The sequence below is a fragment of the Podarcis tiliguerta genome (genome assembly GCF_965153285.1).
Source record: "Podarcis tiliguerta genome assembly, chromosome: 10".
NCBI lineage: Eukaryota > Metazoa > Chordata > Lepidosauria > Squamata > Lacertidae > Podarcis > Podarcis tiliguerta.
The window spans coordinates 29953371-29966540 of record NC_139543.1 but is presented as its reverse complement, the minus strand read 5'-3'; the positions used below and the strand labels follow the sequence as shown (position 1 = coordinate 29966540).

At 40.8% G+C, this 13170-nt stretch overlaps 1 protein-coding gene across 19 annotated transcripts in view; it reads left to right on the top strand.

Annotated features, from left to right (window-relative positions):
• GRIP1 (glutamate receptor interacting protein 1) overlaps window positions 1–13170 on the top strand; it is a 333614-nt gene that overhangs the window by 215418 nt on the left and 105026 nt on the right. Inside the window, exon 1 of one of the 19 annotated variants that reach the window (XM_083399402.1) lies at window positions 11346–11370. The exons of the other annotated variants lie outside the window; for them this stretch is intronic. Coding sequence (XP_083255528.1) covers window positions 11361–11370 — 10 coding nt within the window. The 5' untranslated portion in view covers window positions 11346–11360. Of the gene's footprint in view, window positions 1–11345; window positions 11371–13170 lie in introns of those variants that run through there. 19 annotated transcript variants of the gene reach the window in all.

The following is a 13170-nucleotide window of genomic DNA, read 5'->3' as shown; positions in this document are numbered from 1 at the left end:
GAATTTTGAGTTTCTTAGCATTCTCATATCCATGTGTTTGTACGTGTACACATCTTTGCTCTTCCAGAATAAATAATTCTCAAGAAAAGAACAATTTTACATCTCAATTGCTAATCTCAAGGCCTTGTAAACCCCTTGAATACATAAATTAATTAAAAGGAGTGAGACCCTTTAATGAAAATAAACTTGTCATATTTCCATATGCATTAGCATTAATCATCTAACGAAAAATGACTGGATAATATGTAGCTTCTGTCCTTACGGATACCAGCAAAGGAGTGAACTGATAAATTACATTGGATACCATATTAGATGTTTACAAAACTTGGGTTTTGATATCTTCTTTAAATATAATTTTTGACTGCTCTGCAGCTTTTAGAATTCCTCCTGCCCCTCCACCCAGCCATTTCAGAATCCTAAGCCCTGAGAGCTCCAGCCATTAGCTAGGTATCATGAACTTTCTGACCACTAAGATGAAGGTATCATTTATAGGAGGAGGAGCACTTGTGCTCTGTGGAAACCTGATTTCCTACCTGGAGAGGAAACAGAATATTGAAGAGTGCCCCGCTTACTCCTGTGTAGAATCAGAATATTGGAGGTCTTTATTCCCCTGATTCATTAGAATTAAGGTTGAGAACTCTGGAACTGACCTTTTTTGTGTCACGTTGATTTAAATGAGAGTTATTCCTCAAATGGAGGTTCTGTAATTTATCCCTAAATGAAGTAGAAGTGGAGAAAATTTATATTCATAAGTTGGATCTTCCAGTTAACAAGTAGTATTGGGGGGGGGGGGGATGCTTGTAGACTTGTATAATGCAAAAGATTGTCTGTAATCAATGTTTTAAGAAAAACGAAGAGGAAGTAAGGAAATATTCATTATTAGACCAATGAATGTTAAAATTCCTGGTAGTGAGTTTCCTAGTTTCTAGAACACTTCTTACAAACCCAGTGGCATAGCGTGGGGGGTGCAGGGGGGGGCCGGCCACACCGGGCGCAACATCTGGGGGTTAGGGTTAGGGGGCGCAAATCCACGGGTTAGGGGGCGCAAATTACTTGCCTTGCCCCGGGTGCTGACAACCCACGCTACGCCACTGTACAAACCTCAACTGGCTCGAAGAGAGTTCTGTGTGGCAGAGTAACTGAGTGGCAACTGGGGATCGCTGTCATGTACCTTGCACTTCACTAATAACATATAAATAAAAGGTTTGTGAAAACAACTTATTGGAGGCAGGATTCATTAACCTTTGTTTCATGTTGCATGTGGCTTCCTAGATGGCAGGTGCAAGCTGAAGCTCCCAAAGGCTTGAATTTAAGGGTGGTGTGTGGGTGGGTGTTGGTGTTGGTGTTGTATGTAAAGATTCCGCTGTAATAGAGCAAGCTACAATATAAATTATGTCCGTGCCAAATTAAGGATACCCATGGGCATTCTGAAATAGGCATTTGCATATTGAAAAATGAAGGCGGTTGTTGTAATATTTTAAACAGACTTCGATTGCACTTTATTGAAACAGGCCAAATTTACATTCCAGTCCTGAACATATATACATTAATCCAGTGTCTGCTTGTAGAAGCAAGAGAGCAAAGAGAACTAAAATGTTTCCCCTCCGAAGTGGCCATGTTGCAGATGCTGAAAGCCAGAAATGGCTGTAAGAGCCAAGAATCCTCTCCCTCCCCACCTATGAACTGGTTCTTTATCTCTTTATAGACTTATTGAGGAAGCCCTTGAATAATAAAAGACCAATGCTTCAATTCATGTACATACTTTAGTCCCCATGTTCTACTGTTGCATGATCTAGGATTTAGCTGTTGTCTAAAGCACAGAGCCTAGGGCTTGTCAATCAGAAGGTCGGCGGTTTGAAGCCCTGCACTGGGGTGAGCTGCCGTTGTTTGGTCCCAGCTCCTGCCCACCTAGCAGTTCAAAAGCACATCAAAGTGCAAGTAGATAAATAGGTACCGCTCCAGTGGGAAGGTAAATGGTGTTTCCATGTGTTGCTCTGGTTCGCCAGAAGCGGCTTAGTCATGCTGGCCACATGACCCGGAAAAACTGTCTGCAGACAAACATCTGCTCCCTCGGCCAGTAAAGTGAGATGAGCGCTGCAACCCCAGAGTCATCCACGACTGGACCTAACAGTCAGGAGTACCTTTACCTTTAAGCTTTGAATTGTATGTATTTCATACTTTAGATATGATACTGGAAAAAATGAGAGAATAAATATTGCATGATGAGAATCTGATGGTGAAAAAAGCTGTTTGCCATGATTTACTTCATGATTTACTTTCTTACATGCCTTCCTCCATGGAGTCATTTTAGACAAATTGAGGCAGAAAATCGTTTTGAAAGGTGTGCAGTCCTAGGCATGTATACTCAGAAGCAAATCCTATTTGAGTTCTTTATCCCTAGAAAGTGTGTTAACAACTGCAGTTGTATCAATGCTAGCAAAAAATGGCATAAACTGGAATTATTAATTTGGACAACATATGTTCTTTGGTTGGGAGCATATCACCTTTCTGCCCCATCCCAATCATCAATGGGTCAGCAATTCTTGAAACAGTGATAGTGGAAGAAGTCAATAAGAAACATAAAGGTTAGTAACAAATACGCCCCCCCCCCCCCGGTCTTCATTATCATTTGGATTTCACAGTAGAGAAATCAGAGGATGGATAATACAAACAAGCCATTATAGTAGTCAAAATTATTTTATTTATGTGATTTGAATCCACTTTAATTTTCTTCATTCTCTTCATATGGGAATAGATAATGCCTTCTGTGGGCTTAAATTGTGGTTACAACCACATATGTCTGCAGGCTGCATGGCCAAAGTGGGAAGTCATTGGAAACTCTGTAGAGGCACATTTTAAGATAGAATGCCTATTTTTCTGTAATTTTCCTGCACGGTGGAGATAGAAGAGCTACATTTTGTGTCAGCTAAATTATTTTCAGCAAATCAGAGCCACTGAAAAGATCAGCTGTGCTACAAATGTTCCCATTTTTCAGTGAAATAAGTCATAAAAAGCCAAAGCACCTCACCTTTTCTTATAATCACACAGCTATATAACAGTTGTTATCTGACAATTTATCTCACTTATTAATCTCCTTTATAATTAAAAAAACCTCTCTCTCTCTCTCTCACACACACATACACACCCCCACACACCCCACCCTAGATGTTCAGGGCAGTTCTTTTCATTTTTGTGGATATTAATTAGCAGATAATGGAGGCTTTTATATTTGAATGAAGAAAATGATGCTATTCTTTTGCTCCTTTCTGGATTGCCTCAATTTCTGAAACAGAAATATGGGTTGCAAACCTGCCTCTGTAGGAACAACTCCGATGTCCCGCAGTGTGTGAGCTGGACCATAAAGAAGGCTGATCGCCGAAGAATTGACGCTTTTGAGTTATGGTGCTGGAGGAGACTCTTGAGAGTCCCATGGACTGCAAGAAGATCAAACGCATCCATTCTTAAGGAAATCAGCCCTGAGTGCTCACTTGAAGGACAGATCGTGAAGCTGAGGCTCCAGTACTTTGGCCACCTCATGAGAAGAGAAGACTCCCTGGAAAAGACCCTGATGTTGGGAAAGATGGAGGGCACAAGGAAAAGGGGACGACAGGGGACGAGATGGTTGGACAGTGTTCTCGAAGCTACAAACATGAATCTGACCAAACTGCGGGAGGCAGTGGAAGACAGGAGTGCCTGGCGTGCTCTGGTCCATGGGGTCACGAAGAGTCGGACACGACTGAACGACTAAACAACAACAACATGATTTATAAACCAGCTTAAGCTGAAGGGAGGGACTGTGTCCTACAACATTTCCTTCAATAAACCTAATCAAAGTTGCTGTTGCTAACCATTGTGGGGCAGGGGCAGGTATAATATTCATGAATAAACAGAAGCAAGGAACTGAGGAAGCCTCTCTTGGACTGAGGGTTGACTATCCTTGTTCCATTCCCGCCAGATGCAACTCCCAGATCCCTCCACCATTGTTTCATACTGCTGTTGCTAGATTAAGCCCAAGCAAGGAGAATTCACCCGTCTGTACCCCATTATGCATGTGTGTACAGTGGTACCTCAGGTTAAGTACTTAATTCATTCCGGAAGTCCCTACTTAACCTGAAACTGTTCTTAACCTGAAGCACCACTTTAGCTAATGGGGCCTCCTGCTGCTGCCGCACTGCCGGAGCACAATTTCTGTTCTCATCCTGAAGTAAAGTTCTTAACCTGAAGCAATATTTCTGGGTTAGCGGAGTCTGTAACCTGAAGCGTATGTAACCCGAGGTACCACTGTACGTAGTTTGTAACACAAACTCTTTAGATTTCATCTTAAAGTGTCTTTCCATTAAAACGGTGACTCCTGTGGAAGAGAAAAGCGTGAAAATGTCTTCATAGCAATACTTGCTTGCAGTTTGTTCTTCTTTATTGCAGTACAGTGTGCTTTTCCCCCAATTACTGTACTCACGGAGGTGTTTGATTGCACTGTCAAGGAAAAGCAGGATATGCATTTGTGCTTAGCAAGTAGACTGACAATGCTGACTGCTGTCAATAAGTTTTCAGGGGTATAAATGCCCTTTTTTTTTATAGACCCAAGTCATAGTGCTTAGCGTAGCAACAAATGTTGCTAGAACACATTTGCACAAAGCACATGGAGGGTGAGTAAATGGGCCTTGGGTGGGGCAGGTGGGGGCAGCATGAAGGAGAGAGAATTTGAATTCTGCCTTCACCTGCATGTGTTGAATAGGCTTTGAACAGACCGTGTGTGTGTGCACGCGCATCCGCACTCATAAAAACTCTGCATATGGGGACCATGTAAAAAGGAGGGTCCCTAGCTGCATTGACAAGACTACATCCACAGGGTGGCTTTACACAGTACAGTGGTACCTCGGGTTAGGAACTTAATTCGTTCTGGAGGTCCGTTCTTAACCTGAAACTGTTCTTAACCTGAAGCACCACTTTAGCTAATGGGGCCTCCTGCTGCTGCCACGCTGCCGGAGCACAATTTCTGTTCTCATCCTGAAGCAAAGTTCTTAACCCGAGGTACTATTTCTGGGTTAGCGGAGTCTGTAACCTGAAGCGTATGTAACCCGAGGTACCACTGTATACTGAATATGCTTTTGGTTAGGCGTTACTTTGGGACTTTTTACCTATCTCTCTGCTGATTCTGCCATGTTCTGTCTCGTTCATTGATTCTGTCTCCTGGTTTGTTCTTCAGTCGTGTCTTCAAGTTGCCATTTGATCCCAACTTGCCTTTGGGTCATGACTTTAGGCTTGCTCGTATTTTCATTTGGTTTTGACTTAGTTGTTGATCCTGACCTCTGGTTCGTCCCATGGATTCTGGTTCCCAGCTCCAGACTCAGCTGAGATATCTACTCAGCCCTGACACTCTTCAATTATGTCTGATCATAATCTTCAATCCCCATAGTATATATACATCACCCTTTCTCAGCCTTGGGTCCCCGGATGTTGTTGGACTACAACTCCCATCATTCCTAGCCAGGATGGCCAGTAGTTGGGGGTGATGGGAGTTGTAGTTCATGGACATCTGAGGCGGGGACTTCCATTTGCTCATTCCGCAGAGTATGAGAGGGGCTTCTTCCTTGGTCTAGGACCAGCTGATGACTTCCTCTTCCTGCTCTGCACATTCCATTTATATCTCAGGAAAATGAGTGAACATAATTACTGCCACATTGGTGCTGCCAAGTATGGAAAAAGGTCACACAGGAAGGTTTTATTGGTGACTGCTTCACAGTTAAGAAAATGTATTTTTGTTGCTGGTATACCAAAGCCTGAGGAGCAATTACGTGACATTCTTAGTGGATATCCATCATATTAGTGGTATTCAATTTTACCCCTCAGTGTGTGAAATGGAAATCGTTTTATTAGTCACAGTTCACCACGGTACATTTTTTATGCTACATGGAGTGACATAAAGATCTGTATCTATCTTACAGAGCTCAAGTAAATACATATTAAAGCCATAACATGTATCAATTAAAACTGTAATGTGCAGCAGTATCATTTAGAAGCAATATGCAAGTTTTTGTTAGCTGATTTACTACCTCTAATGTTTTGAATATGTTAAATACATTAAAATACAATATTTTGCTTTTGTTAGCATTAAAATGCTGCCAAGTGCTCTGAATCTATTGAGTCAGTTGGGCTATAAATTCAAATCCACAGCTTGAATCCACAGGTGTATTGCACCAACAGAAAAGCATTTTTACTTGAGCAAAGCAGCCTCCCTGAATTCTTATTATTTCTTCCCCTCTCTGCAACCACCAATGTCATTATAGAGGGTTCTTCAACCCTCCTGAGTGGTAGCTGAGGAGCTAAGAAAGTCTCATTGTGTGAGCAGAATTCCATTCACTCTTCTCAGGATCCAAATCTGAATTAAAAGCAGCATGGTTAAAGCCTAGTGTGGACTAATAATACAGGTGCAATAAGAAAAATGAAAGCAAAAATTATTGCAATGGAACAATATTTTTCTTTGCAGCTTCCTAGACCACAAAAGGCAGTTTGCCTCACAATCAATGGAAGTATTTTATTTTATTTTTTGCTTCAGTGGATAGCCAGATGGCCAGGGCTGGAGAAACACTATTGCTTCACACAACTGATAAACCTTTGTTTATACTATCTTTTTTTATTCATACCTTGCAGTTTACCCCTGAAGTAATTTGTGGTCTCAGTGTGATATTTGTTACTTATGGGCTATATTAATTTAGTACCTTCCTATTAAAAACACCTTCTCATGCAAAAGGTCATTGACTTCTGAGACACGTTGCTGTGGCAACAAACCTCCTGGGCTATACTGTCTGCACTTTGTTCCTTATTGAATGCAGGTCAATGGCAGCTTCCTAAGCTTATTTGGTCAATAGGAAACTTTACAAGACAGACATTTCAAAGACCCTGAACCTAGATTGCAGTTTTTTGTGTGTGAATGGTTGCAAGGAGTCCAAATCAAAGCCTATATTCTTACACTTGCTCTTTTCAATAAACAGTTTGTGCATGCACAGTCTCTTTCACACACAGAGACATTCCCAAAGGGCACTCTAATTATATTTCCTAGAGTCTCAGAAACAGCAGCGAGAACAAGATTAGAGAGTGTATGAAGTGAATCAGTCCTTCAGTAAGTGATCAAATGATGCAAAAAAACAGATGGTATATGCAACTACCACAAGTTTCGCCTTGTAGCTGTAGCATTTGGAAGCAGCCCATTCTGTTTTGAATCTGCTCTTTGACGTTCTGATTCAATTTTTATTTGTGTCTGAATCTGCTCTTTTAAATCCAACACTCTCTTTCACCCCATTGACTAGAATAAGGGATCTGAAAAGAGTTGTATTTCCCCCTCTTGTCACATAAGTGGATGAAATTTGCAGGCAAAGAATCCTGAGTGCATTCAGGTAGCAGAATTTCAGGATGGATCATTCAGGGAAGATTTAACATGTTGGGTTTTTTTTGGTAAGTTTCTAATTTCTTGTCAGAGTGGATTGCATGTCACAGACATGACCAACCCTTATGAATGGATGAAGTTTTCCAAATAGCAGAAAAATGGGCATAGCAGTTCTCCCTCAAAGAGAAAGTTTAGTATTTCGTAAATAGAAATTGTTGTTGTTGTTTGTGGGAGGTGAAAATCGGTGTGAGAATTAGGCATGTATGCCTAGGGGCTATTGTACTAGTTGATTTTATCTTCATTTTTTGAAAACCAGAACAGTTGGGATTTTTTCTTTTCCCCCTCCCTTCCTCATGCAGAAGAAAAGAGAGAATATGATTTTCAATTGTTTGTTAGGAAAACAACTGGACCACCCCAGTAGTTTAAATCCGCTGCTTACACCCTGCTTTCACAGCAGTGTCGCTGTGATTGGAGCTATTTTGAAAAAAATAATTCCCTAAGATAAAGAGGTAAACCTGCCTGTCAAAATTAAAATTCTCCACCTCCTCTTCTGTCAAGCTCTGGGAATTCATGAGTCAGCCTATGTTTTTTTACCTCAGAAAAGAAAAAGTGTCAGTAGGAGGGATGGGAAGATCATGCATTTAACTTCTGGAAAAATGAGGCCACAGAGCAACCCAGTAGCATGGGGGAGTCCCTGGTTACCTCAAGATGCCTTGCTAATGGCCTGATCTGACTGATGAACATGAAATCATGACCTAAACTGCACCAATTCACTTTGTTACCTGGAGTACATACAGAGCTGATGCACATACCTGGTACCTGGGTTCTGGGAGCTTTTCAAATACTGCAGAACTTGGTACTCCCATTTACATGATAAGTTCAATATTAGTTTGGCTGTACAGAAAATCTATTATCTAATTGAACTGTCTGGCATCTACATGGATTCTACACCAGTGATAAGATTCATCTTCAAATTATACAGCTCATTTGCAAGTAAGGATGTTGACAAAATGTGAGCTGCTAGAATTTTAACTGTTTAGCACAGCAGAGCAGGAAGCAAAGTCTTAGCTCTTAAAGAAAACAACATTGGGGAAAGCTGCAAATGGAAGATAACAAGTGAGAACTCACAATAAAATGTTGCCGCATATTAACAACCCCTGACAGGATGGCTTCGGTTCAATACATAAGCCAGCCTAAAACAAGAGCCTTGTTGTGCTGTTCAGGGTTCAGAAAATGGGGGAGGGAGGTTCAGGAATCGGGACAGGTAAAATAAATACATCCTTTTACTTTCCCATCCACCTGAATTTCCACCAGCTTCAGCTAGTGGCCCAACTGTACCCCTATCTGGACAGGAATAGCCTAACTTCTGTGGTCTGTACTGTGCTAACCTCTACGTTAAACTATGGCAATGTGTTATACATGGGGTCTCCTCTGAAGACAGTTTGGAAAATTCAGCTGGTACAGAATTTGGCAACCAAGGTTGCTCACCAGAACAAAAAGGTTTGAGCATTTTATACTGATCCTGGTCCGGATGCACTGACTGATAAGTTTCCATTCCCAATTCAAAGTGCTGGCTTTGACATCATCGTCCAATGACTCTAGAACAGGGTAGACTGCTTATATCAATCCATATGCTTAAATTAGAATCGATGGGATTGTCTCATTGCTAATCTCAGCTGGCAATGCCCTATTTTTGTTACACTTGCAAATAAAAAAATTGAAAAAAGAAAGAAAAATGGCCTTTGGGGCTAAATTTCATCCTAGGTATCTCAGAATGATTCCCAGTAATAGGAAGGCTCTCTTGGGCATTAAATGCGTGACTTGGGGCTATAACCAGCCATTTCCTCTTTTCCTTCTCAGTGTCTTCATACATATTCCCCTGAGACACCGTCATGTCAGAGCTGCTTTTCTGCAACTTGATCCCATATTGCTGCTGTGCGCTGCATATGAATGAGGAAAACACATGGGTCTTTCCCAACTTCTCTTTACCTGAAGTGTACACTTATAAGTGTGTCAGATGTAGACAATTCCTTTTTAAAAAAGCAGTTTTGGCCCTGGTAATACATTTTATGGCATTTCAGCTGAGGGTTTAATTGGTTTAAGTTGCTGTCTTATTGGGGATTTTGCCTTCCAAAGTGATAGGTGATCATTCACCAAAGTTTGGTATTGAAGGGAATTATTTATTTGTTCTGAAATATGGCATCTTACGCATGTTTCATTTTAATATGCATTTAAGAATGTTTTCGGAATAAGCTCAGCCTTTGAAATATGGCTTTGAAATAATTCAAGGGGAATAGAGACTCTTCCCACTTCATCCCATTTTGAAAGACGATTGCAGCCAGGTGTCAGATTCAGCTCTTGGGAAGACAGCCTATCACAGGGAACAGGGGAGTTCTTGGACCAGTGAGCTTTACTCATATTGAAGCTTTTACAACTACCACCCGTTTTCTGCCCCAGTGTTGGGTTTTCTTTTCTTTATGCATTGGTTTTAGGTCTTTTGGTGTTTTCCTAAAACCCCCAGACAAGTCCTATTAACCCTTCTTTGCAGCACAGAGACTGCACTTCCTGTCTATCCCCCAACCCTAAAATTATAATGAGACCAAACCAATTTATAATGAGACTCCAGCTGCAACAAAACATGTCTGTCCCATATCAGTCTCTACAGCCACAGCAGACACTATAACTCTCCAACGTTTTGACTTCTCCCCTGAACACACACTCTTTCATTGTCTCCCAGGACAGAAGGATGCCAACCAAACAAATACAAGAAGATCAGTATGTGTACCTCAAATATTTTTGAAGGCAGGAAAGAGGTGATGCACTATAGCTGGCTAAGATATAGCTGTTAATATAGTTTTCCTGTAGTTTGTTCCCGTCATTTTCCTTCTTCCCCCAGTTTTGTTTGGGACTTGGTTATGGTGCACAGGCTAAATTATTATTGGCTGAAGTCTGTCAAGTCCTAAGTTCCAGATCTACAGCAGGCTCAAGTCTTTGAGACCAGCTGCACTGTGCCCTGAACTCACTGTGTGGTCAGGACCAGTTTTGAACTAAAGAAACTGACCCTGGGAAAACAGAGTGCAGCATTCTCAGGTTACTGTTCTTCATTTTACAGCACTGCTTAAATACAGGCCTGTCTTAGATAAAAGCAATAGATTTCCCCTGTAAGAATTTGGGGTATTAAACAGGATATGCTTAATCCTACACTCAAGTATTCTGTTTGATTTTTAGTGATACATTCTTAACAGGCCAACCAGCACTTTCTACTGAGTTCTTGAAAGCAGACTATCTGTTATGCATTGCTCTGTTTGCTCATAACCTTATTAAATTTAGACTGCTGGCTCGATGCAGTTCCGAAGTGAAATTCTGTAGAAGATAATAAAAGCAGCTGCTATGTTTAAAATTAACAATGAGCGGTTATTAAAATAGCCAAACAGATATAACATTCGGCAGCTAAATTTACATTCATGGAGTTACATTTCACAAGCTCAGAGTATCATTTGTGAGACTACTGAACTGTACAGTGTTGCTACATAACTTTGGTGCATTGGCATAAATAAATTGCATATGTGCCTGGAATAAGAAAAGAGGTATAGAAACCTTTTTTTAATTTTTGCTGCCAAATGTCCAGCTGCTGAGTACATAAGCTGGATTGTAAAACCTTTTCTATAGTCACAGATTCTGTTAGCTTTACTGCTAAACTCTTTGGGTGAATCCTAGGGAGTAGCAGGATTATGGCATTGTCTGACTGGAGGAACCACTTTGGACTTCTGAATCCAAGACAAATTCCTGCAAAGAGCTGAAAACACATGGATCATTACATCTGGACTTTAACGCAGATCGAGGGACTGTAAGCTAAAATACACCCTGAGAAACTTAGCTTTATTTTTTTTTTTTTGTTAGCTTTAACAGGATTCTTGAAACGGGTCAGTTTTTAGCTGTGATGGCACTTCTTTGTGGGTTAAGCCAAGATTTCCAAATGGAGCTGAGTAAGTCATTAACAGTCCATGCTATAATAACCATAAGCAAAATATAATGACGATGGTACCATTTACTAGAATGTTCACAATTGTATTTTCCAGGTGGTTAGCACTCCTGTGTTTTCATGTGGTAGATGAAAAGTGGCATTTGCCAAAATAAAGTTGCCACTTTTGGAACTTTTTTTAAAAAAAAGAACTTGAGAAAAAGTTAAGGAAAATTTAGGGAAACTTTTCTGACATACCTACACACACTGCTGCACATCAACCCCATTCTCTAAGTGCTATGAGATTCCATGGGTTACCTAGAGTTTGGTTTCCTTTGGAATGAGAGACTGTGGTGTCTTTATGCTGTATGGTTTATTTATACATAGATACAACCTGAGCCTATGATGGAGGGGCCCCAATACCCCAAGAGGTTCTTGCTTATCCCATAGCTACAGCCTTAGATTCAAACAGGAATCAAGTATGGTTCTGTCTTTCTCAGCTGCCCAGCCTGCAGCCTGCTACTTCTAGCACCCTCTCAACTCTGGCCTTTGTCTTTCTAACTACCAGTGAGTTGAGGGGAGGGCACCCATTTGCTCTCTGGCACAGAGCCGCTTCCTTTGTTACCTTAAAGGCCCATACTTAGAAGACAATGACCTCACCAGGAAGCTAGCCTGGATATTCCAGGAAATGAATCCTTGCTGGATGTAGGGATTAGAAGGGGGCTCAGGCATACAGCCTACCCCCCTCCAAACTCATAGCAATACAATAACATATGTAGAAAATTAAACTTCGGGGAAATTAATGCTAGAAGAGTAGCAAAGTTAGTTCTATCAGCAAAAATATAGAAAATATAGAATATACTTGCTAAATGAGTTCTGTACACTCAAGGAGACTTTAGACCACAGAATGAACTGCTTTTGAACTAGATAGCATAAGTTTGGATTATAGCAAGATTCATGGAAAAAAAATGTCAACAATAAATCAATCCCAGGAAATACCCAAGTCCTTGGGTGTATATAAAGTAGCTCTTTGAAGCCTGGCAATTGGCTCAAGTCTAATTCACATGTTGGTACATTTTGGTTCTTCCAAATAAAAGTAGATTCTGTGCTTAATTTTAATGGGAAATGGTCTGTATTTGTTTTATAAGTTGCCTTCTCTTGTGCTTATTATTTTTTCTTCCTTCTGATTTGTGGAGGGCTGAAACTTGCACACCCACCGTTCATATCCAGCCTTGTACCTGTGCTTTTCCAGTCTTTTTCCTTTGTCCTTTTTCACCTGGTACTGTTACAGAGAAGCAGCAGCAGTATGCCTTCCAACATGGTTCTGGAAGAGACAAACTCCTTTCATACATGGCTGCAACAGAAATGCTTTCCCTACCCTGCCAAACTTTCAAAGTAATGCACCGTGCAATGACCTCCTAGTGGTTTGGCTTCTCCTGAGGAAGATCCATCTTCTTCCTTTTATATTCTACTCACCTCCAATATGGTTCATTAGTGAAGGGCTTGTTTTATTGCTTTGCATACCAAGTTCTGGCAATTTAATCACATTTGAAATGGTATCCAGTTTTGGATTAATTAGGTGCTTAAAAATAAAGCTATTTTTGCTCCTTCATTTACTGAAGAAAAAACAACCATACACGCATCTCATTTGCATTGCATTCTGCATCATTGTTGCTGTTCTCTGTCTGTAAAGGAAACAGGCCTTGCTTGATCCTTGTAGTCTGTTCATTCAATTTTTAATTAACTTTTTATTTCCAGGTCTCAGTGGATTTCTGTTACAGTTAAGGAAACAATAAGCATTATCGCTGGGAGCTAATTGAACACC